Raw genomic sequence first — 23,674 nt, 5'->3', positions numbered from 1 at the left:
AGAGAGAGAGAGAGAGAGAGAGAGAGAGAGAGAGAGAGAGAGAGAGAGAGAGAATCTTCTAGCAACTGCAAAACAATCACATGCTGTTGGCTCGAACAGTCGCCTACCGTACTCTTGGATGGTCTAGAAAACGGTAGTGTTCCGCCACCCTCAATAACAACAAGCAAAAATAGAAATGATTTTTTATCTTTTACAAGTACTTTTGAAAACATTCTCGAATTTCTCTCTCAGTTACATAGATAAAAATAAGAACATTGTCACATTTTTTTCTTTTTTGGTTAGAGTTAACTGACGATACCAGAGTATTTGTCAAGTTCAAAACGCCCATTGGCCTATTTGGTTTTTGAATAATTAGACCATTCAACTAAATAAAATCGTAAATATACAGGTGTTATCATACGGCATTTACTAAGCTGGCAGCTTCCCGGACAAAATTAAATTTTACTTGACAGTTCCAAAGAATCAGGGTACCGTGAGATTAAGTTTATCACAATAAATTTTGTCTATATTTCCAATGTGATAAGTAGTAGTTTTAAAACGTGCCAAAATCCAGTTAGTGTTCCAAACACATTTATCAATTAGGTAAGTTTCCATGAATTTGACACATTCACGAATGTGTCTGTGTTTATGACAGTCTAATTACCGAGCTCAAAAGATCAATTAACTTAATTAACTCCAACAAAACCTGTCAATCGACCAGATACGAGACTGTCCTTTGAGAAACATTACCAATAGGCGTCGTCATCACTGCCATGGGCTGCACTACGCCAGTGTTATTGTGATTGAAGGTTTGTCCATTAATTTTTGTAATTTTTTGCATGAGACTTATTAGAAGTCGGCTTAAGCAGCCTTTTGTGAGTGTTTTGGGTGGATTTCTACAAGTTTCCTTAGTTTGTTTCCTGTTTTATCCGTTTTAAAAGGTGTTTTAACGAATGGTGGAAGGGGTACGGTAAGCTATCCTAAGGCTGCCCACCCTCATTGTTTATAATCGTTAAACAGCGTATTTTTATGACATTATTAATACCTAGTTTTTGTGGGTCCTTATAAACTATCGCTGGGTCACGTTATTGCTCCATGGCACATTGAATACTTGTGTTGTCACGGCAGGCAGGGAGTTTTAAATATATAAAAATCAAACCTTTCCTTGAATGCCAGGTCCTGACCTAACCAGACCTTACCTTCCTAACCTCACGTAGGGCGCCGTACTCTGACCAGGCCGGTGGGGTGAACTCTCACTTTCCACTACAGCGCAGGGTAATTCTAAGTATTAGCTCCGTGCCTGTTTTTACCATGGAAACTTTTTTTCTACACTTTTAGGGCTTCTGATACTGGTGCTGCATTTGTTTGTTGTCGGCCAAATGGAATGCCCCTTCGCCGTGTTTAGTACTGGGCTGGGGGAGGGTTGCCGGTACCCATACATTAACAAGTTATTGCACTTGCCAGACGGGATATGAACCGTTCGAAACAGACGTACCTGTCCTCTGTCTCGTGAAGATCGCATATGGAAACCCCTTGTTGGATGGACTTCAGGGGTTAATTACGGGTTAATTACATGTGTAACAAAAATTGGAGGTAAATCCATAATTAGCAACCAAAAAACTGTAGAAAAAGTCAAGTTAGAAGGAAATCGCCACCGCGGAACTACTACTTAGATCTACCCAGCGCTGAATGACCTCGTAGCATTTTAATCATTAAGACTATTTTTCATGGTTATAGGCCCAGGGTTACATGAATGAATAAATGACAAGCATATTAGAAGAAACCCTAAAAATGGTAAAACTGAAGATTACTACAACTTCCCTTTGGTTTTAGGGTAAAATTACAGGGTAACTCCACACAGACTGCCATGTTGTTGTTATGGAATGGTTCCGTGCATGCGCAAGTCATTAGGGAGCCACATGTTCAAGAAGGGATTGGCTAAGGAAACGTATTATAGAAGGAACTATACTAACCTAATGTACCCTAATCTAACCTAACCTAGCAAAAACATATCAGTTCTGATGTTAATCACAGGTTAATTATAATTGACCCCTCAAAAATACTACAGGAAGTCAATTTCCAAGGTGATATCCGATACAGAGCAACTCCATGGTTCTACCAGTTTATACATGCAAAATTGGTGCCATATTTAGTACCAGCCCCTTTGGGATGAACATAAAAACACAAACAAAAGATGGCAAATACCATAAAGGTAAACAAAAGACAAACTTAAAGTCATAAAGAAGAGGTAAATACCATAAAGATTAACAAAAATAATAAACTTAAAGTCATAAAGAAGAGGTAAACACCATAAAGATTAACAAAAATAATAAACAAAGTCATAAAGAAAAGGCGCTAAATATTCCAGTCAGCAACTAGGGGGAACCAGGCTGCAGGCCATTCTTCAGTTTTACCTTAAAAACACCTAGGATCTATGTATATACAGTGTGAAATAGATACAGATCTTATTTTGGGTGCACAGAATTTTTATTTTTCATTTTTATTACTTTATAGGCTAAATATGTGAGCATAGGATGGGCTAAGTAAAGTGCAAGATTAGGTTAGGGTTTGGGGTTAGCCTACTATTGGTTAAGCATAGGACTGTTGCCTAACACAATTCTCAGTTGTCCATACCTCCCTTGAACTTGATAGTTTGGAGAGAAAAATTACTTTACTCTTCATGGAGAATATTGCCCAAAAACCAGTAAAAAACACTTGTGTTTAAGAATGTATAGCAGGTGTGTTTACTTACATGTGTCTTAAGGAAGCCTGATGTTCATAACCTTATGAATTGTATCCAGTATATAATGAAGTACACGAGTTATGTTGATTCATTTATTGATATTTGCTTGTGGTTTCAGAGGCAGCTGGTGATGCAGCAAAAGCACCTGAATTAGGTGCCAAGTGTGATGCTAATTTGGTGTATGGGAGAGCGCTCTTCTTCTTAGGGAGATTTGCAGAAGCCAAGAAGGTATTTTCTGAAGGAAAAGAAAAAGCTGGTAAGTGATTTTATTTATTGCTGAAACTTCTTGGCTATGTCATAACTTGTTAGAATATCCATTTTGAGATAAAAAAAAAAAAAGAAAAAAGTGTTGTAGGAATCTAATGAAAATGGTGAATTAACCATAGTTCCTAGTTTCTGAGGTGTTCTAACCTCAAAATGCACCCAATTTTGACCACTGAAATAAAAAAAAATAAATACAAACATGCATATAAGGTGGCAACGCTGATGAGCTGTTGGGTTTGTGGTAGTTGGGATGCTACGCATGTTCGACACTCTCAAAGCTTTGAAGTAATGTGATTTCAGGTGTTACAGTAGATTGATTGTAGTTTCTTTGGTTCATTTATTTTAAAATTTCGTAGTTTCATGTTTTTTTTGAGGTTCATTGATTTTAATATGAAATAAGTTCTCTGAAGTTGACATACTAGCAAACTGAAAAACGGTAAGACTACCAAATAATGTGTACAGTTTACATAGCCCAGTCTTATTTTGCCAGAAATTTTCTTGACCAACTGTCTCTCATTGCATGTAAATTGATGGGAGCTATAACTGACAATAGTGGATGTTGGCTTACACAACATATATATATCTATATATATTATATATATATATATATATATATATATATATATATATATATATATATATATATATATATATATATATATATATATATATATAGCCTATATATAATAGATATATATATATTATATATATTTATAATTTTTTTTTTCTTAAAGGTAAAACTAAACAGCACTGTGGAAATGCTAGAAATATGGAACATTTTATTACAGCTATTTTTCATAAAAACCTGCCACAGACATGACTTACCGAATAGATAGAAATAATAATAGAATAAAGATTAAAATCCACATTTTTTAAATGAACCTCTCCATTATATAGCTTTTACTTGATCGCCAGCAGTAGTTCGACAAACTGAAAAAAAAATAAAACAAGAACACTTGGTTTTCTATGAATATCCATCTTCTAGCCATCTACTTCCCCCACCCCACACAAGGGAACCGATAGATAGAAACACTCGTAGCTGTTCAGTCTACTTGTGTCACTGGTTTCGGCAGGAGTTTGAAAGATTATACTGTATTTTATGTTGGTTTGTTCTTTTATTTTTTTAATATTCGTTCGGAGGGAAAGGTTATGATTGTGTAACTATACGGGCAGTCCCTGGTTATCAGCGATACGGTTTTATGCTCCTTGTCTAGCAACAGCAATAACTGGATTTTCGGTGCCGATGCGCTCCGATATCTGCTTATCGGTTATCATCAATCTGTCTGAAACGGAACCCCCACTGATAATCGGGGACTGCCTATATATGGTTTCAGTAGGGGTTCGATAGATTATACTCACTTTTCTGTTGGTTCTTTCTTTTATTTTTTGAATATTCATTCACAAAGAACCTGTAAGGTAAGAGTTGCTGTAATAGGCATTATTCCAGTTTTATTGACCTTCATGATATGCTTTTGCTGAGAGAAAGGTTATGTTTGGATAACCATATATGAATCGTAGTTGAATGAAATGCAGTAATTGATCGCGAACTGTGAGAGCTTGTTAGACTGTAGAAACATCTATAGAGGATAATACTTGTCAGACTTAAATTAAAGGGATGTATGTCTAGTCTGCTTCCCATTTAGTAAATGGTTAGGTCATCTGCTGCTTCTCTTTGCTCTGTTACTCCAAATGAGCTTCCCATCGATTCAGGGCATTAGATTTGATAGGATGGAGTCATTTTTTTGTGTTCATGTGGCATTAGTTTCACAGGATATTAGTGTTTTCTTTTCTGCTTTACCCTCCCAAGAATCTCGGTAAGTTAGGGTCGTTTCCTGCGTTGGAGGATGGGTCAGCACCCCTTCTTTTTCTTACCTTGTCCTTGGCACATCCTATCTTACTCCCGTGTGGCTTGAAGTGTCAGGGAACCAGGACATGTCAGAAAGCAGTGTGGATCTGTTCCCGTTGTCCCCTTTCTTGGTTCAGTCTGGTAGGGCACCAGGTCCAGCATTAGTGGCGCCAGTTTTACCCCGAATTCGTTCTCCGATAGAATCGCTCGAGTAGGAATAAGAGAACTCTCCCGACGTTTTTCCCTCTTTAGTTTTACTGTATCGTATTGGCTTGGCAGCAGTGATGCTTCGTCTCTTTTTCATAGTATTTAGGGGAGTTTAGGTTGCCTTGTTAAGGAAAGTTACCTTTTGCTTTGATCCCCTGTAGCTAAGGATTGTTCATGGTTTAAGGCTAGTATAAGTATCAGTTAGGTTCTGGTGAGAAGCCTAGATTGTCTTCAGCTTTCCTGTGGACAGTGGAATTTGTACCCACAAGTAACTGGAGGCACGAGTACTTTTATTTAACAAAATGCTGTTGTACCCACAAGCAATGATTGGGGCCACGAGCACAAGCCACAATCTTAGATAAGATAGGCTTTGCTGACAAGGCAATTATCTTTGCCTCATTTTGTGCTGAGTACAGTTTTGGGCCAGACCCTTACCTACAACAGTATCTTTTCCTAGCCTGGAGTCACTAGGGGTTGAGAAACTTGATTCCTTGGGGCTCCAGTACCGCCTGTAAGTATTGTTAGAATTGCACTAAAAGGATTAAATGTGATGTAAGGTTCTGTGTTTAGTGATTTGGAAACCAGAGCTCCCGAAGAGTGGGAATGTTATGTCCTTTACATTAGGTCTTTGGTTAAGGACTTTCATGCTAATTTCTGTCCTTAATGGAAGGTAAGCCACTGGGCATGGAAGCAGTGACTACAACTTTTAAATATAAAAAAAAAAAAAAACTTGGATAAGATATTGAAGTCACTCAGTGGCATGGTAATCTTGTATTTGCTTTGGTTTATCTTCATGGTGCAAAGATTAAATATGATTTTTGCAGAGCATTAACTCCTCTGGTTTGTGCAGGAGATATTATGTCCTGAATTCGGTAGGTAGCCTTTTTCGGTCTTCCGCCTTTTAAACCTGGTTGTGGTTTTTTGGAAGCTTTGGAGGTACTCAGTGTTGAGTATTATAAGTACAGTATACCTTTTTGTACATATGTACTTGTTAGTTTTCCACATTGGCTCTGCAGGGTTTTGGCACAGTAACCCTAACCCCCCTCCTGCTGAAGAGGGTAGCCTCCAAAGAGACTTAAGCTACCTTCATGATGAGGATCTCATACCTGAGTGATACTCCTCCTAAGGTGGCATTAATAGCCTATGGATTGAATTCTCTAGTTGAAGCAAACACATGTTTTGTACAGAATATTTTGTTACTAAGTAGCCTTTAAAGGCTTGGCTGATTTCACTTTGCCCACCTCCTTTTTCAAATGTGGGAATCAGCTATATAATGGTGAGGTAAGGTTCATTTAATAAATATAAATACTTAAGATTTATTTATTAAATACTTACACCACCATTATATAAATTGCCGTCCCTACCTCCCCACATTCAAAGTGGACAGAAGTAGACTGACTGGCTGCAAGTGTTTGTACCTATCAGTCCCCTGGAGGTGGGTGGGGGAAGTCATTGAATAGAAGACGGATATTCGTAGAAAACTGAGTGCTCTCGTTTTTTGTTTCAATCTGTCGAACTACCACTGGTGCAGAAGTAAAAGCTATATAATGGAGATGTAAGTATTTAAAAAATAAATCTTAAGTATTTATATAATACAAATATTACAAATAATAAAAAGATTTTAACATTGAAAACTTGAAAGCATTTTACACATTGTTACCAAGTATTAAAGTCAACTGTGAATTTCTGAAGAACCTATCATAAATGGCCTCCTAAAAAATTTCCAATTGGATTATGATCTTAGTATAGTACTCTTTACTAGTAAACCCTTGTAATATACTGAAATTTTGCTTTTATTAGTTAATAATCTTCTATGGATGTTGGAGAAAAGAAAAAAATACCAGTAATATTGATATACAACTTGTTACTCATTGTCCGTTAGAAAGAGTAAGGGTACGAAGTTGCCTCTTTTTTTTTTTTTAATACCGTATCCAGAAATTTATACTGTCCGACAGGTCCTTAGATATATTAATCAAGATACAGGAGAGATTACTGTATAGAAGAATTTTATGAGTCCTTAAATTTTTATAACAGCATGACTAGAATACATTTGTAAATTATTTTGAATAAGGAATGTTCTTAATTTGGTAGGTTTCTACTTGTGGCTATCAGTTTGTGATGGGCAAGTGGAATATGATTTACACGAAACACTCAACAATGTGACCTTCCTCTTAAAATGTGATCTGGGCATGACATGGTTGATGAGGTTGTTTGAAAAACTAAAACCTTTTTAAAAACTGTTTACAAGGAATATGGTACTTATGAAATACTTTGCACTCAAACAGGTCCTGAGTTAGAATTCTAGACCAGTGGATTGACAGGAGTGAGGAACGAGTAAGATTATCTCAGAGAGCCTAAGGACATCCACAAAGACATGAATGGTAAGGAAGCTAATTAATTTTTAAATTTTAGTTGAGTGTTTTCATAGTCGTGATATAGTTTTGTTTACAGTAACCAAACACAGTAGAATGGCCAGAGGTGAGTGGTAGGTACAATCATTGTTGATGATTCATAAACATTTGGAAACTAGTTTTTTGAAGTCTTGTATTATTTCTTCTTTATAAAAAACCATTGTGAGGTATTTCCTAAGAAGAACCCAATCCCTTAGGTCAGAGTCCTGATGATTTTGTCAGCACTGACAGGCACGAGAGAGAGGTGTCCAGGAACGTCCTTTATTTCTGGCTTCCTGCTGAAATCAAAAGCTTATGGCTCATCCAACGAAGTAGAAAGTTGTATAGTTTGAGTGAGCGCTCTTGAAATCAGTGGCATGGTACTGTCTCTTGCACATCTAAGCAACTTTTCAGTAGCACAGGTAATGCAGGTGCCTGGAAACGTCAAACACCTGTACCTCACTCTACCTAATAGACATTGCCCACAAGTCCCTGGAAACCATTTTGGGACCCATGGTGGCTGCACCTAAGGTACTTAGATGGCATAAGGCTTGGGTTGAATGGAAAAATCACTGGCTGCTCACTTCCTTCTTTTTTTTCCTCCCTCTGTGAGGCAGAGTTCAGGCCTAGTAAGTGCTGGTATTGGGCGCAGGTGTAGGTAAACTACACAGTTAAGCATCCAGTCTTAGAGCTTTGGGTTATTAAGATGCAATTTTCTTAGCTCTTCTAGAGAGTGGTGCTAGGGTTGGTAGAGCTGTAATCTGAACTTTTCAATTTTATTGGCCAGATTGAGCAGCCTTCTGACTTTGTCATCTTGTAGGGATCACACCTGGTTCCCTAAAATTTTCCTGTATAGGCAAGATTCCAGGGACTAATCATTTGGGATCAGTGCCATATCACTGGCATTCTTATCATAGACCAAGTCGGGGGTTACTTCATTCAGCACTCCCTCGCTCACTATCATGCCGGGGAATGTGACATTGCCAGGTGGAGATTCAAGCTGCCTGTCAGTTGATGATAGATTGCCTCACATCTAGGAAATGAATCTTCTTCATAAAAGGTAATGGTTTTTATTTCTGTTGGATAAATCACAAATATTGATAGCAATTTGTGTTTTTCCAAGGTATACAAACCAGAACCATCATAATCCCATCTCACTCACCCACTTATCACCATTTAATTACCTTGTTACCAGATGTCAAAGACCAATTCCAGTTCACACTGAGAGATCCTCTTACTTTTAAAAAAGCTCTGGTTTGTATACTTGGGAAAAGTACATATTGCTTGAAAAGTTTGTGATGTTTTCAACATGACTGTCTTTTTACTAAGCTGATTCTTCAGAAGTGGGGAACAAGGAGTTTCATTATTTGACCATTCTTAAAGGAAGATTAAAGCAGAAATATTTGGAGACTTCACTATTCTGTAAACATTACTACCAGACCTCACCTCCACCATACAGTATGTAAGAGAGTATAAAAACAATTGAAAGCAGTTTATATCTGTTGTAATTTAAACCCAAGGGTTAATTTATGTGGACCACATGTATATTTTGATACTGGTAATTTCGTAGTTCACTTAAAACTAGATTTTTCAATGCATCTGCTTAATGTTACACCATTGAATACAAAATGCAGAATTTATAATACAGTACCTTGAACTATCATTATCATTGTTACTACATGACACAAAAGGCCTCGGTGAAATTCTGCCCCTCGTGTCTTATCCTGTGCTTTATCTTCCACAAATTTCCACTAACTTCCAGCCTTCCTACTTAAAGTTCTCATCCAAGTAGGTCAGGATCTTCCAATTCTTTTGGTACCCATAGGAGTGTAGCTGACACTATTGCATATTATTCTCCTGGGGTTTGTGCAGTGGACATTTCCAAACCATATCCATCTCCCTTTCATAATTAGTTCATCTACAAATGGATCTTCAAAATTCCCCTTATGGTATCATATCTTTATTGTGCTCTCTGACCCCCTAATATTCCTCTTAAATTTTATCCTCAAATCAACAAAATCTTTACCTAAGGTTTCATTGTCTTACTACAATTCAAGTTCAAATAGCAGCACAGTTTGCACTAGACTTGTGTGTATTCTTACTATGTAATAAAGTTGCAATCTGTGTGATTTCCTTATCTTGAAGTACCACTGTAAATGGAGTGCACGTGTTCCTTTTAAGAAACTTCTTTTTGACTCTTTGATGTTTCAGAAAATGGCAGTGAAAAAGCAGAGAAGACTGAAGAGGTCAAGCCACCTGCTGTTAATGAGATGCCAGTTCCAAAAATAAAGCACGATTGGTATCAAACGGAATCCCATGTAATTATCACAGTTCTCATTAAAAACCAGAAAGCTGAGAATGTCAAGGTTAATTTTACTGAGAAAACTGTAAGTACACATTTTGTACTGTACTGTATGTAAGTAGGGGGATACAAGATTCATAATGAATTTGTTACCATTCAAAGAGGAAGTTTTCTTTTGGTGGTCTTAATAATTGTAACTCTTTGATTGACTTTATGTATGAAATGTAAATCTCTTGTAGAGTACAGTAGTTCATTTAAAATGACTGTCTGAAATATCCGAAAGAGCAATAAAATGTGTAATTCCTTTGTACTGATGTAAAACTTGCATGAAACCTTTCATGAAACTATTGGCTGTAGATGCTCTTGTATCTAGAAACTCACATTTTAATTCACAGGTTAGTGTTACAGCTCCTCTTCCAAGTGGATCAGAGTACAGCTTAGAATTAGACGTCTGCCACCCAATCAATCCTGAACTGTCTTCATTCAAAGTTGTACCTTCAAAAGTAAGATTATTTCATACTGTTCTATTTTTTCTTGCATTGTTCTGATGTTTAAATATTAAAAACTAAATAATAGGTAAAGTAATCTGCATTATAAACAGGCAGTTTCACTGGGAAATAGTTGATAAAGACAAGCCACCCCTTTGGGGATTTGAACCACTGACGTATGACTTTCCAGGTCAACACTATCCAGTCAGCCACTAAGTGAACATATTGTTGGCCTGGCATGTTAAAGGTTAGCGATTCAAATCCCAAAAGAGGAAGCATGTCTTTATGATTAACAATGGTAGTGTTTATCTTAATCAGTAATAATAGTAATATAGTGAAAGGGTAATTTTTCATTGATAAGAGAAGTGAAAGGTTAAGGGCTGTTCAGCTGTAAGTCTTACAGTTTTCCATATAACCAGGGAAAGTTACTTCATTATTGCAGACGTTGGACTGGTTCCCTCTTATTTAATAAAAAATTAAAGACGAGGTTATTGCCCAAGAAAAAACTAGCCAAGATATAAGGATGTTCTTTAAAAATAACTTGGTGTGGTGTGGGTGCTCTTAGTAGCTGCTTTTTCCTAGAACATATATTTTTTATCCTCAGATTGAAGTGAAGATGAAAAAGATGGATGGCATACATTGGAAAGCCTTGGAAGGTGATGGTGCAGAACCTGCAGTCAAACCTGCTCCTGGAGGTAAAAATAATAGTTCTTATCAAACCCTGAAGTCTTGATTGTTGTGTTACCCTTGAAGTAATATACAGTACAGTATATCTTCATATTTTTATCTGCTCTTGGAATTTTCTTGACAGTTCTGCTAGCCCTGGGAGGTAAATATTGGGATTGTTCTCTACACCTTTGAGTAGCTGTGTTTTTGTAATGACTTTATTAAGGTTTGAAGTTTAGGAATTTGATTGTTTAGGCTTCCATTGGAGGCATGTTGTGATTGTATTGTCTGCTGTTGAAGTAAGCATCTTTTATATTTCATGTGCTAGCCCTTAAGGGTAAATATGTTAGCTTTATTATTCTAAGTACTTTTGTTTATTTTAGTTGTTTGTACTTTATGCAATATAGTACCTCATTACTTTTTGGATTTTGGATTTACTGATGTAAGTTTTGGGCAAGAGTCCAGGAACTTAAGGTTTTGTGGCCTTTCAGTCTTGTCAGTTAGGGCTATGGGACCTTTGTAATGGTAAGATCTTGGAAAAATTTGGTTAAACCACCATGTAGCCTTCTAGTTATAAAATTCATCATCCTGGGCTTCTTGAATAGCATCAGTTACTCGGAGTTTTTTTTGCTAAGATAATTGTTTACATACGCATAATTTATTCATCACTCATTGATGTTGCTAGGGTAAGTTCTGTCATTTTGGTATTCCATTTAACATTGAAATTGTACTACGGTATTCTCTGGTATAGCATGGAGAAACTTCACTATTTCATGTGAGAGGAAGTGGTTATGGCTATCTCCAGCTTGCAGTGCAACACATTTTCCTCTGAATTTTTATGGACCAAGGAAGTATGCGTTGAGTCTGTTGAAGTATTGCTCAATTTCATTAGCAAGAAAAGCTTGATGGATATTGGATCTTTGAAGAGGATTTTCAAGAAGTGTGAACCTAATGAAATTTCTAAGGAGGCAGTTGAAGAAAGATTTAGAAATGGGTACTGTATTGGCTTTGGTAATAAGTAACTGACTTGTTTTGAAGTATACCCTAATTGGCACTACATAGCTTTGGAAGAACTGGACAATTCCACCTACAGACTTATATCTTTGTAAATACATTGGTATAATCAGGAAAGTGCTTTTCAAGATTGTGTGAAGAAAGAAGGCATTTTTAATGGCAGTTAGCTGATAGCATATCATACAGATATAAAGGTCACATGTTAAATGCAGTGAGTATTGAACCTGTAGGCTTAAAGCAATTGTATTTAACAGTACCAAGGTGTCCAGGTAGACGGGCAAGCCCTAAGGCAGAAATCCCATGAAGGCTAATTAATTGATGTACGTACTGTATCAAAGTAGTAAAGTAAAACTGGCGGGTATACCAGAATTTAAGAGAAATGTGGGTCTCCAGCAGAGATCCGACTCAATACCCTGACTGTTTATCATAGTAGTGGAGAAAGCCCCAAAGTAAGGTGAAAAAAGATGAGGCCCTTGGTAGCTTTATGTATGCTGAGGACATGTTGTAAGGGCTAATGCAGTATTATGGTGCTGTCACAAGATATACTAAAGATTATAAAGTTTAAATAAATGAGGACTTTTCAGTGCCCAGCAGTCATGAGAACGTATGGAAGAATGGGAATATGTAAGTTCAAAATCAGTCTTGCTGATGTACTGGACTGAAGGGGCAGAATTGAATTGGCAGTATAGATGCAGAGTAGCAGCAACTTCAATAGCAGAAAAACTTAAATGGATTATTGTTAAGTAGGAGTATTTCATTGTTGTTTAATAAAAATTTACAGTGTGCATGTAGGAGCTGTTTCTGTGTATGCAGAAAAAATAGATTGGGATGGATTGGTAGGATGCTTACAAATAAACAGAACTTGGTGGTCGTGGAGAAAATGTAAATAAGGACCTAAACCTCATGGGGATTAAGGCAATAATTGCTTAGTAATTGAAGAGATGGAGAGAGTTTATCAGATAATCAACACCTTGGAGGGAAAATAGGTCAATAATTGTGGTACTTTTATGGATTACAGTACTTTACCCACATATTTGTTGAAATGTACGATATTTACAACATTACTGGCTAAAAAGTTATTTTGCTCTTTGATTTCAAACCAAATATAAAACATTGCATAGAGTGTACTAATTACAAGGTCTCATGTCAATCTAAACTTTTTGGCAGTCTTGTGCAATTAATTCCTCTTGTGCAGAGCACCTGATGAAACTAGGTTAATAATAATAATAATAATATTAGAGTTCCTCTGTAATATACGTAACTTTTTGAGTTTCATTTATAGTGCTTGAACTTGATTTTTTTTTTATTAACATCTTGTTGGTAAAAATCTTTATTTTGGATAGAAGTAGCACTTATTGTAAAATGCATTGTTTAATTTTCTTACATAAAGTTGGATTTTAAGAGAATGTCCATGTTTCACAGACCCCACCAAAAAAGATTTCGCTCCAGCTTATCCATCGTCTGCTTCTAAGAAGCATGACTGGAATAAGATTGAGGCAGACATCAAGGCTGAGGAGGAAAATGAAAAGCTTGAAGGGGATGCTGCACTCAATCAGCTCTTCCAGAAAATTTATGGACAGGGATCGGATGAAACTAAGAGAGCAATGAATAAGTCATTTGTAAGTAGCATTTTCCCATTTTTTTTTATACTACATTATGAGATATGTAATATTGTCACTTTTAAGGTTTTTATAGAGAGATTAGTTAAACAAGGTGTAAGTTTATTGTATTACTGTACCATGAAATACACTTACACCTTGATTTTCTAGGAAACTGAAGAGTCTTTGTAATATTTGTGTTGCAAAGAGAAGAATCACGGCCACAATGGAAGAGGTCGTACAGTGGGTAGTTTATGATAGCTTGTCCTTCATTGGTATTATCTATGGTTGGAAATGTGATAATAGTACCCTAGATCTTCAGATTGTGGATCAGTTTTGAAAGCTTTTATTTTCTTTAATAATTTACCATGTAAATCACTAATAGTATACAATGGGGTTGAGTTTAATTAAAATAACCCTACTTAAAGCTTTTGGTATTAAATTTTGTAAGTAAAGAAGCTTTTTCATTGGGAGTGAACATCAGCATACATTGACATTTGTCATTAACGCGTTTTTTTCTTCTGTGTATTGCTTACCAGTTCACCATGGTAAATTAGTACTTCACACACACATTTCCAATAATATTAATTTACAATACTGTAGTACGAGAAGAGCAAAGGAATTGAAAAAAATAGTCAGAATGTGACTATTTGCTTGAAAGGGCCACAAGACAGGTGGCATTGCTTTAGAAGGTGCCCATAATGTATGTAGAGAAAACTGTTCATCACCACCAGTAAATTTTTGTCCTTAGAGTGCCTGTGAGTTGTAATTCATATCATGTGAAGCATTTAGTGCAGTGTCATTTTTATCTTCACTTTCCTTATTTTCTATGCTGTCGTTCTTCTCTTCATATATGGTAATAATCCTACAATTATAGCATTAGTGTCCTTATTGCTTTTGTATTGGTCATCATATATTGGGTACATTTTTCAGGTAATGCAGTTAATTTCCTGAAACCTTGTGTTTATAGTTTATTGTTATTTACCATACACAAGACATTGTAATTAGTACAGTAAACCCCCGTATTCGCGGGAGATGCGTACACACACACTCACACACACACACACACCCCGCAAATAGCTAAAACCAGAAAATACTTAGAACCCTTCTACAAAAACTTAGAACTGCCTATTTTGGTAGTTCAAACACTCACAAAACAAACTAAAAATGCTCATACAGGTATTATCCTACTTACGATGGGGTTAGGTTCCAAAAAAAACCATCGTTTGTTGGAAAAAACGTAAGAAATACCAAAACATCTCAAACATAGCCTAGCCTACACTAGGGTATTCAGTACCATGTACTGTATACATATATAGTAGCCTAGCCTACACTATAAAATATTCAGTCATACTCCGAACTTACGCGAAGTTAGGTTCCAGAACCCCTGACGCAGGGTTAATTTTCGCGTAAGTTTGGCATGGTCTCTAAAAATGCTAATAAATGCTTATTTCTAAAGTTTAAACACTAAATATGACTCTGATCATGCTCCAAAATTATTAAGTTAACTTTTAAATGAAATTAAAGTTACTGTAATTTCATTTAAAAGTTAGCTTAATACATTACCCTTAAAAAAGAGGAAATAAATGGTTGACATAAAAATTGAGAGTTGGAAGAGAATTTCTCTCTCTCTCTCTCCCCCCTTCCAACCGATCCATTTTTAGAAGTTGTCTCAACCTCTTTTTAATAACTTCTTTATTCTGTGTCTTTCTCTTTGTTCTGAAATGCTTTTTCATGAACAAACGGTGTTTTATATTTTGACTAATACAACTCTTAGTTATTATGTCTCTATGTTTTAGAACGTATTTGCAACACTAGTGCATTTTCACTTCGTAGATGATACAGGTCAAATTAGATCAGTTTGAACTATCTGCTGTACAGGTAAAGATGTACAGAGAATTAGTAAGTTGTAAAACTGTGTGAGTGCTAACTATGAACGAAAGAGAGAGATAAGGGTTGTCCTTACTTAAGAGAGTGAAATTATCTATCAATTATTATGGAGACTGACAGAATAACACACAAGATGGAGAGAGAGAGAGAGATATTGTCCTTACTTGAAATATCAAGTTATATTATTTATGAATTATTACGGTGAGAGAGAGAGAGAGAGATAAAAAGTTATTCTTATGTTAGATATCAAAAGATGGAAATTCAGTATTAAACTAACTTTTAAATGAAATTAAAGTTACTGTGTTTTCATGTAAAAGTTAGCTTAATACAATACCCTTAAAAATGAAATAAATGGTTGATTTAAGAATACAGAAGTGTGTGACTCTCCCCCCCATTCCACCGATCTATTTTTAGAAGTCTTCTCAACCTTGTTTTTAAAAACTTCTTTATTCTGTCACTTTCTCCGTTCTGAAATGCTCATGTCTCTATGTTGTAGAATGGCACATTTACAGTTTGTAAACTGTACAGGTAAAATTAGATCAATTCAAAATTATCTACTGTACAGTTAAAGACATACAGAGAAACAGTGCTGTAATACGTAGGTTGGCTAACTTCGAACGAGAGAGAGAGAGAGAGAGAGAGAGAGAGAGAGAGAGAGAGAGAGAGAGAGAGAGAGAGAGAGAGAGAGAGAGAGAGAGAGAGACACACACACACAGAAAGTTACAAGAAAAATTTGACCACTGATTAGCAACACTCCCCTTCTTGTCATGTTAAATGACATGTCTGACAGCTTTTGCCTTCGACCTTCTTACAAAAGACGAGGGAAGAATTTGTTCAAAATAATACGAATTTTGTAATTACAGTTTTATTATTATTATTATTATTATTATTATTAATATTTGAAAATTAGTACTTAGTATTAGGTAAAAAGTTTATTTATCATACAAATAAACATACCTGTATACATGTACCATAAAAATTCATCTCACTAAAAGAGAGAGAGAGAGAGAGAGAGAAATTATTACTTTTAATAATATTTAATGTTATTTAATTTATACATAAAAGCTTGAAAACTTATAAATTACATAAAAAATTAAACAAACACTTTTGCAGGGTTTCTCAGTGTTCGCAAATGTTCGCGTGTCTGTGAAAAACTCTTGTATGACCATTAGTTAGGTACCAATGAAAAATTGGTGTCTGTGAATTCATGCAACTCGAATCGCGCAAGTTCGGGGTATTACTGTGCTTTTTACATACATGGTATGTTAATTATTAATATCGGCTAATTCTGGAGGTTCATGCAAAGTGACTTATGATAATTCAATACAAAGAGAAATTGAAAAACAAACAAGAATTAGCTTAGCCTTCACTATGGTATATTGTATACATACATGGTAGCGTAGCCTAAATTGTACTGTACTCTATATTTGCATATCGTATTATACAAACGTCAACATAATGAATATGCATCTTTTCCTTGGATCTTTTAAAATGTTATGCCTTAATTCACTGTATCCAATAATATTGTATATATTCTTATATTGCTTTTGTATTAAAAATTGCGTTCATAGCGATCAGTATTTTGGTTTGGAAATGTTTACGCAGTGTGTATTTCGCTGCATTTAACTCAGTTCTGAGAGCTTTTCTTGCTTCTAGTTAGCATAAATGAATCTCTAGAGTCTAGATACTTTATTGTAAGGGGCAAGGTTATTTTTCGTTATACAAAGTGTTGAAGTCGAAACATAACTAAAATGCATCTCGTTGTGAAATTAATTTATCTATTATTTTTGTTAATAGATGACGATTGACGATGGCCGTTTGGGGGTGTTTGTTTTGTGTAAAAAAAAAAAAAAACAAGATTCCGTTCGCTATTTTCACTTGATTTCATCATAATACAAGCTTTACGTATTTATCGTTTATCGGTATAAACATAGCAGTAATGTGTTCTTTCATCCCCAGTAGTTTTGATTAAAATACTTTCTCTACCATTTTAATCATGACCGAGTTTCATCCATGTTGCCGATGCAAGATAATTTACAGTATAGTCATTAGCAGCTTGAACATTGTTTTCTCAGCTTCAGCTACAACTTGCAGCTTAAATTTAGCAGTAATATTTCCTTGACGATCTTTTACCCATACCGAATACAATGACCCCTTGTTTATCGCAGGAGATAGGTTCCAAGACCGGCCGCGATAATTGAAATTCTGCGAAGTATGGACAGCTTATTTATTTAATTATTTAACGTGTATTTGGACATTTCAAAACCCTCCCTGTACTCTTAACAACCCACCCTTTATTAATAACACGGACAACTGTTAAGCAATATGAATTCGGTAGGTAAGTTTACAGTACCATGTAACAGGGGCTAAATTACTGTGGTAAAGTCGCTATAGTATATGACGTGATCGGCAAGCTTTAAATTTTAAAAAATACAGTAGACATACAGTAATAATATATACAGTAATACAATACAGATCATGTTACTGTACTGTATTACATGTAATACGGTACAGTAACGCTTGATTAAAAAAAAAATAAAGATTGTTATTGTGCTCACCACGAAAGAAGTTGAAGTAAAACTTGAATGAAGATGGTGATGAATTTTCTGCGCAGTAAAAATGATGACGATGAAGGTGATGACGACTTTTGCTGCACAGTCAATGATTGTATTTTACGTCTCTTCAGACTGCGGTGCCATTTCGTGGGGCACCTCTTCCACTTCTTCCACGGTTTCCGCAGGTGTAACCGTAGTAGCAGCAGCAGGAACTGGCTCTTTTTTGCGAGGCTGCAAAAACATTGTGATTGGCAATTGCTGCCGCTGCTTCTTTTTCCGGTCAAAGAGCATCTTGTATGGGGCCATGACATCATTGACCATGTTGCAGAATTGAACCGATCGAATCATATCGTTGTCCCATTCTTGCGACCGCTCTTGCAGTTCCCTAGCCAGGTTGCAGAGCCCGGCGAGCTGTTTCAAAGTCAAGCCAGTTTGGGAGACAACTTCTGTTCCTTGCTGCGCTGCTGCTGCTTCTTCGCTCACCGACTTCATCACCTCTTCGAGGTCTTTGTCAGTTAGCAGCTGGGAGTGCCAGTCTAGAAGTTTGTCGACGTCGCCTGTGGTCATGTCTGCAAAGCCCTCACCTCCAAGGATCGCAGCCAACTACACACAGCTGTGTGTACTGCCGAGTGTTGGATTCCGGCAGGTGTAAATCCTTTGTCGTCGTACACAACCTCGGGCCACAACTTCTTCCAGCTGGTGTTAATGGTGGCAGGCTTCATTTCTTCCAATGCCTTGTGGATATTTTGGAGGCATGTAGCAATTGTGTACTGCCGCCGGTATGCCTTCAAGTTAAAATTGTCGTCTTGGGTGGTATCCATGGAAGCAACCAGGTTCGCCAGGGCATTCCTCATGTATAGGGCCTTGAATGCCCTGATAACCCCCTGGTCCATTGGCTGAATAAGTGATGTCGTGTTGGGCGGTAGGAACTCAACCTGAACCCCCGAATACGACAGATCAGTAGCATGGCCACCAGCATTATCCATAATGAGAAGGACTTTGAATGGCATGCCCTTTTCTGCTAGATAAACCTTCAGTTGCGAGATAAAACAGTGGTGAACCAGTCGGAGGTCAGCATCTTCATTATCCAGGCCTTCAGATTGTGCATCCAATGTATGGGTAGCAGATTCTTGTTTTTGTTTATTAAAGCCCTTGGGTTTTTAGACTTGTAAATAAGTCCTGGCTTTAATAAAAATCCCGCAGCATTGCCACACATCACGAGGGTCACACGATCCTTGTATGCATTAAAGCCAGAGGATTTTGCTTCCTCTTTGAACAGGAAAGTTTGCGAGGGCATTCTTTTCCAAAACAAGCCCGTCTTGTCCATATTAAAAACTTGTTTGGGCTAATATCCACCTTCAGAGATAATCTTCTTGAAGGTTTCATTGACATATGTTTCAGCAGTGACCGTGTCAGCCGAAGCAGCCTTGCCATGCAAGGAAGCACTTTTTAGGCCGTAGTGTTTCTGAAACTTTGCAAGCCACCCTTTGCTAGCAGAAAATTGCAGTTTCTTACGTGGTGAATGACTGGACGTCCCTGGTTGCGGATCTTCTACGTCGTCTTCATCTTCTGCTTCTTCGCGGTCGCCACTGTTGTCCTCTGGTTCCTTAGCGGTGAAGGTCTCGAACAGGCTCCTAGCCTTTGTTTGGATAATGTTCGTATCCAAGGCTATGTTCTTCTTTCGGCAGTCAGCTATCCATACAGCCAAAGCAGCTTCCATACAGATGATCGTTTTATTACGAGCCGTAACCACTCTCTTCGCCAATTTGTTAAAGGTGATGGCAGCTGTCTTCCTAATCTTCGCCTCGTCCTTGTAGATGTAGCGAATGGTGGATTCGTTCACGCCAAAATGGTGGGCTACAACCGCGAACTTTCCCCTTTCCTTCAACATATCGAGAAGTTTCCCTTTTCAGCGATCATCATCATTCTTCGATGGCGTTTAGGCTCAGTACCAGCCTTGGAAGAAGCAGCACGCTTGGGAGCCATTGCAGGGGGTGAAAATAGAAGCAAAGTTCAACAAAAACCACAAAAAAAATTACACATGCACAGCATAAAGTAAACCATTCGGCAAGAAAGCTTGAAGCGAAGTGGCCGCGAGAGAGAGAGACAAAGGGAGATGCTGCAGGTTCTGAGCATCAGTCTAAGCACCAATCACAGGCCTGATTAGAAATCGGGAAGCTGTGATTTGTAGTCTCCCTCCCATGCACCAATCACAGCCCGTGTTACAACGCACTTAGTCACCGAGATGGTACGCTTTGTGTTTTCCCAACAATGGAATGCGGTACTGTATAGGCATCACTTCCCAGATGGTTTTTTTTTTTTTTTTGTCATAGGAGTTACAAGTGCAAATATGTGTTTTTTTGCTATTTTACGCTTGTTTTGTTTTCTTAGACTAGGAAATACCATTTATTATTAATATTTTAATGGATTTAATGAGAAATTTTGGGTGTTCATATATCGCGATTTTTCTAGAACTTTCCAGAAAATCCACGATATATTTTCCATTGATATATATTAAAAACTGCAAAGTCATGAATTCGTGATAATCAAATCGTGAAGTAGCGAAGGTTCACTTACGGTAAGGATATAATGTAAAATTACATCAGTCCTATTCTACTTAACGTCATTTGTGCCATTACCTACGGTAATTGTTCATTACCGTACGATGGTTGAAATACAGGTAAACGGCTCTTGTTATCCGATTCGGTTATCAGCAAAACAACAGTTTCTCGGTTGGTTATTTACAGCTGTACACATTTACGCAAGAGTATAACATTACTAACAATACTTTTATCATTCCCTTTTACTTTAACTAGAAGATGGGGTAAAGAGATGGAGGAAAAGTTGTCTATTGTAATTTGGTCTCTTTTGCTGCCTGATTACGCTAATACCTGCGCCTGCGCAGATTGTCGTATCAGTGTTAATTGCTTACCCCATTGCAAAATCGAATCATCGTAAGGTGAATTATCGTAACTCGAGCACTACCTGGGTATTTTAATAGTTTTATCACAAAAAGTGCATTTAGTCATGAAAATGAGATGAAAGTACAGTATTTAGTGAATATTTCTCAGTGAAAAATACCGCGAATGGGCAAATTTTCCGCAAATAATGGGTAGATACGTTCCAAAGAGAAATCCGTGAATATGAGAGTTTGCGAATCATGAGAACGCAAATACGGGGGCGTTTACTGTACATGGTTATCTGTAGTGTCCTCTCAGCCTCCAGCTGTGTTACTTGTTGGCGTTTACTTCCCCAGCTGTTTAATTTGTTCTACTCATGCCTATTTTTGTCCTGCTTTTCTTCTGGTCTTGCTCCAGTTTTTATCATAAAGAAAATTTCATTTAGCCCAATCCTGAATCTAGTTATGATTCTGTGGCCTAGTTAAATTACAGCTGTAAATAGTGTAATTCACCAGACTATCCAGTGTGGATTACTCATTACAGTTTACCATGAAGTGAACAAGGCTGATATGAAGTGTTATTATGCAGTTGAAGATTTAATTTTTTGTGGCAACTTATTCCAACAGATGGAATCGGGAGGAACTGTACTCAGCACAAACTGGAAGGAAGTTGCAAGTGAGAAGGTAGACGTGAAACCTCCAGATGGCATGGAATACAAAAAGTGGAACCAGTGATTTAATACGGCATGGATGACAGACAGAAAAACCTTCCTTGTGCTTAAGTATCATTGTGATAAGGCAGTTTTCTTGTTTGGTTTCCAAAATTATTTTTCAAAATAATGAAGGAAAGAACACAGTGTTGAAAGAAGATTCATGAATGTTGATTGGCTTTTAATCTTGCATTGTTGTGAAATCTGTTGAGTCAGTCAATGCTGTTAGGATAGTGCAATCAGTCTAAGTTTACTTAGCAAAATGTGTTGCTGTGTTGTATGTTGTAGCTTTATTTTAAATACTTTAAATAATTTAGTCATGTTGTGCTACACAGGCTTTATTGATTATAAGTACAAATAAGAATATGAATTAAATCCTAGGAAATAATAGCTCAAAGTTAATACTAGCAGAGAAGTGTTTGAGATTATAAATTGTGATGGAAGGTTTTTCACGTCCTTTAGTCTTAAGATTCAATGAGTGATATAGTAATTACCTTGGATAAACTTCCAGTAAAGCATATAAAATCAGGGAACACAATACATATTTCATCAGAATGTAAACTGTGATGGTTTTTTGAGGAGACTGTGTTCTTGCTGTTCTATGGAAAGTCTAGGAAATTAATTGTAAAAGCACAATGGCAGAGGGAAATTTATATTTATTTATGTATTGGTATTAGATCCAGTTTCTGTTACTAATACTCATTGTAAATTGTGGCAGTCTTAACAGTTAAAACATGAGTTAGGATAGTTTTTTCTTCCAAATGTTTTGAATAGTCAGCTGTAAATGACTTGACTATTGTAGTTATTTTTGGCATTGTGCTAATACATAATTCATGAGTGACTAATTTGAAAGCACATGTTTTCTGGACATATAAATACAGTATACTGTGAGGGGTAAAAATGTATGAAAGGAGATTTGTTGTAATAACTATCAGTTGGTTTATAAATAAATTGCAAAGTTTTATTTTAAATTTACTTCTTTCCCTTAAGTTTCGTATTGCTCTTTGGTACAAGAGATTAACTACAGCAGCCTTCACAGGTTGGAATAAGATGTCCAAAGACTCGAGGGATATGTCTGTGAAATTGCTGGTACTGACAAAAGGTGGTGACATTTGCCTAGGAAGTTGGATCCTTTCCAGATAAGTATGGAAGGTTCACACCGGACACAACTCTCCATCTAGAGCACCACCAGCTTAAGTCCCAGACAGGGGAATGAGAAACTTGATTCTCTTTTTTAAGCTGATGTATTCTGAGGTTTTTTCCACAATCTCGGGAATGACAAGAATGAGGGAGATTCCCAACACTCCAAATGTCAGATAAGATACACTTGGAAAGTAAGGCTAGCAAAAAGGTCTGAGGTAAGATTGTCTGTGGCCTCCCTCAGGGCATGTATGACGGTGGAGTAGTCACAACCACTGCTGTGAGCTGCTCCATGATCATTGATAACCAACTCCACCAAGGAAGAAAGATCCATGGCCTTTGGTTGGAAGATCTGGGCCAAGGTTTGGTGATAGCCTTTTGCTGCTAGGACTTGAGAAACAGATCCTGTCTACAACACCAATCACAGAAAATAGCCCATTTTCCATCTTGTTAGCTGAGGACCTCCAGAGACAGCTGATAACCTCCACTCTTGAAGGTTGAGCATCTGGATAGATTGGTGGTACCTCATACAAATTTCTCTGGACACCCAGACTAAGAGAATTAGCAGATCACAGTACCATTCATTATGGGGATGAATGAGGAATAATCGGTTATTTTAACACTCGGTTGTCCACACAGCAAAATAGGATAATGCTGGAAGTGTAAACATCTGGCTTGTCTTGAGGGTACTGGAAAGCATCCTACAAGGCAAGCCATGGGTCTGGAACAGGAGAGCAGAACACTGGGATCTTCCTGTATATATATGTGGCGAGCAGGTCAATTGGTGGTACTCTCCCACTTCAGCATTTCTGCCATGCATGATGCAGGGACCACTCTGTACTCACTACCTGCACTTAGTCACTGAACTGGTCTTCTAAAGCATTCCTTCTGCCCATAAAGTACATGGCTGAAGGCTCAACGTGGTGAACCAGCTACTCTTGCATTAGCTTTGCCAACTGGCAGGGGTGAATGGAGACCTTCCC

At 37.1% G+C, this 23,674-nt stretch overlaps 1 protein-coding gene across 2 annotated transcripts; it reads left to right on the top strand.

The window, feature by feature from the left end:
- The first annotated feature begins 751 nt into the window (after positions 1-751).
- Sgt1 (suppressor-of-G2-allele-of-skp1) lies at positions 752-22,515 on the top strand. 2 transcript variants are annotated; one of them, XM_067115310.1, is made up of 8 exons: positions 752-2,280; positions 2,332-2,978; positions 7,325-7,420; positions 9,641-9,816; positions 10,127-10,234; positions 10,824-10,914; positions 13,322-13,518; positions 21,469-22,515. In XM_067115310.1, exons 3-8 carry the CDS (start codon positions 7,414-7,416, stop codon positions 21,574-21,576), a joined length of 687 nt encoding a protein of 228 aa, XP_066971411.1. In that variant the 5' UTR covers positions 752-2,280; positions 2,332-2,978; positions 7,325-7,413; the 3' UTR covers positions 21,577-22,515. The 2 variants fall into 2 exon arrangements, with proteins under 2 accessions (XP_066971411.1, XP_066971410.1); XM_067115309.1 differs by having other exon boundaries at positions 761-854; positions 2,841-2,978.
- The last annotated feature ends 1,159 nt before the right edge of the window (positions 22,516-23,674 follow it).

This window comes from Macrobrachium rosenbergii, chromosome 13, assembly GCF_040412425.1.
Source record: "Macrobrachium rosenbergii isolate ZJJX-2024 chromosome 13, ASM4041242v1, whole genome shotgun sequence".
Classification (NCBI taxonomy): Eukaryota; Metazoa; Arthropoda; class Malacostraca; order Decapoda; family Palaemonidae; genus Macrobrachium; species Macrobrachium rosenbergii.
Note: the sequence above shows the minus strand (reverse complement) of the source record. Positions and strands in the feature narration are given on the sequence as shown.

What these genes read in the sequence shown, in the direction of transcription:
- Sgt1 (XM_067115310.1), top strand. An exon ending in AGTCAAACCTGCTCCTGGAG is followed by an intron (nt 10,915 to 13,321) that starts GTAAAAATAATA and finishes CATGTTTCACAG; the next exon opens with ACCCCACCAAAAAAGATTTC. An exon ending in GAGCAATGAATAAGTCATTT is followed by an intron (nt 13,519 to 21,468) that starts GTAAGTAGCATT and finishes TTATTCCAACAG; the next exon opens with ATGGAATCGGGAGGAACTGT.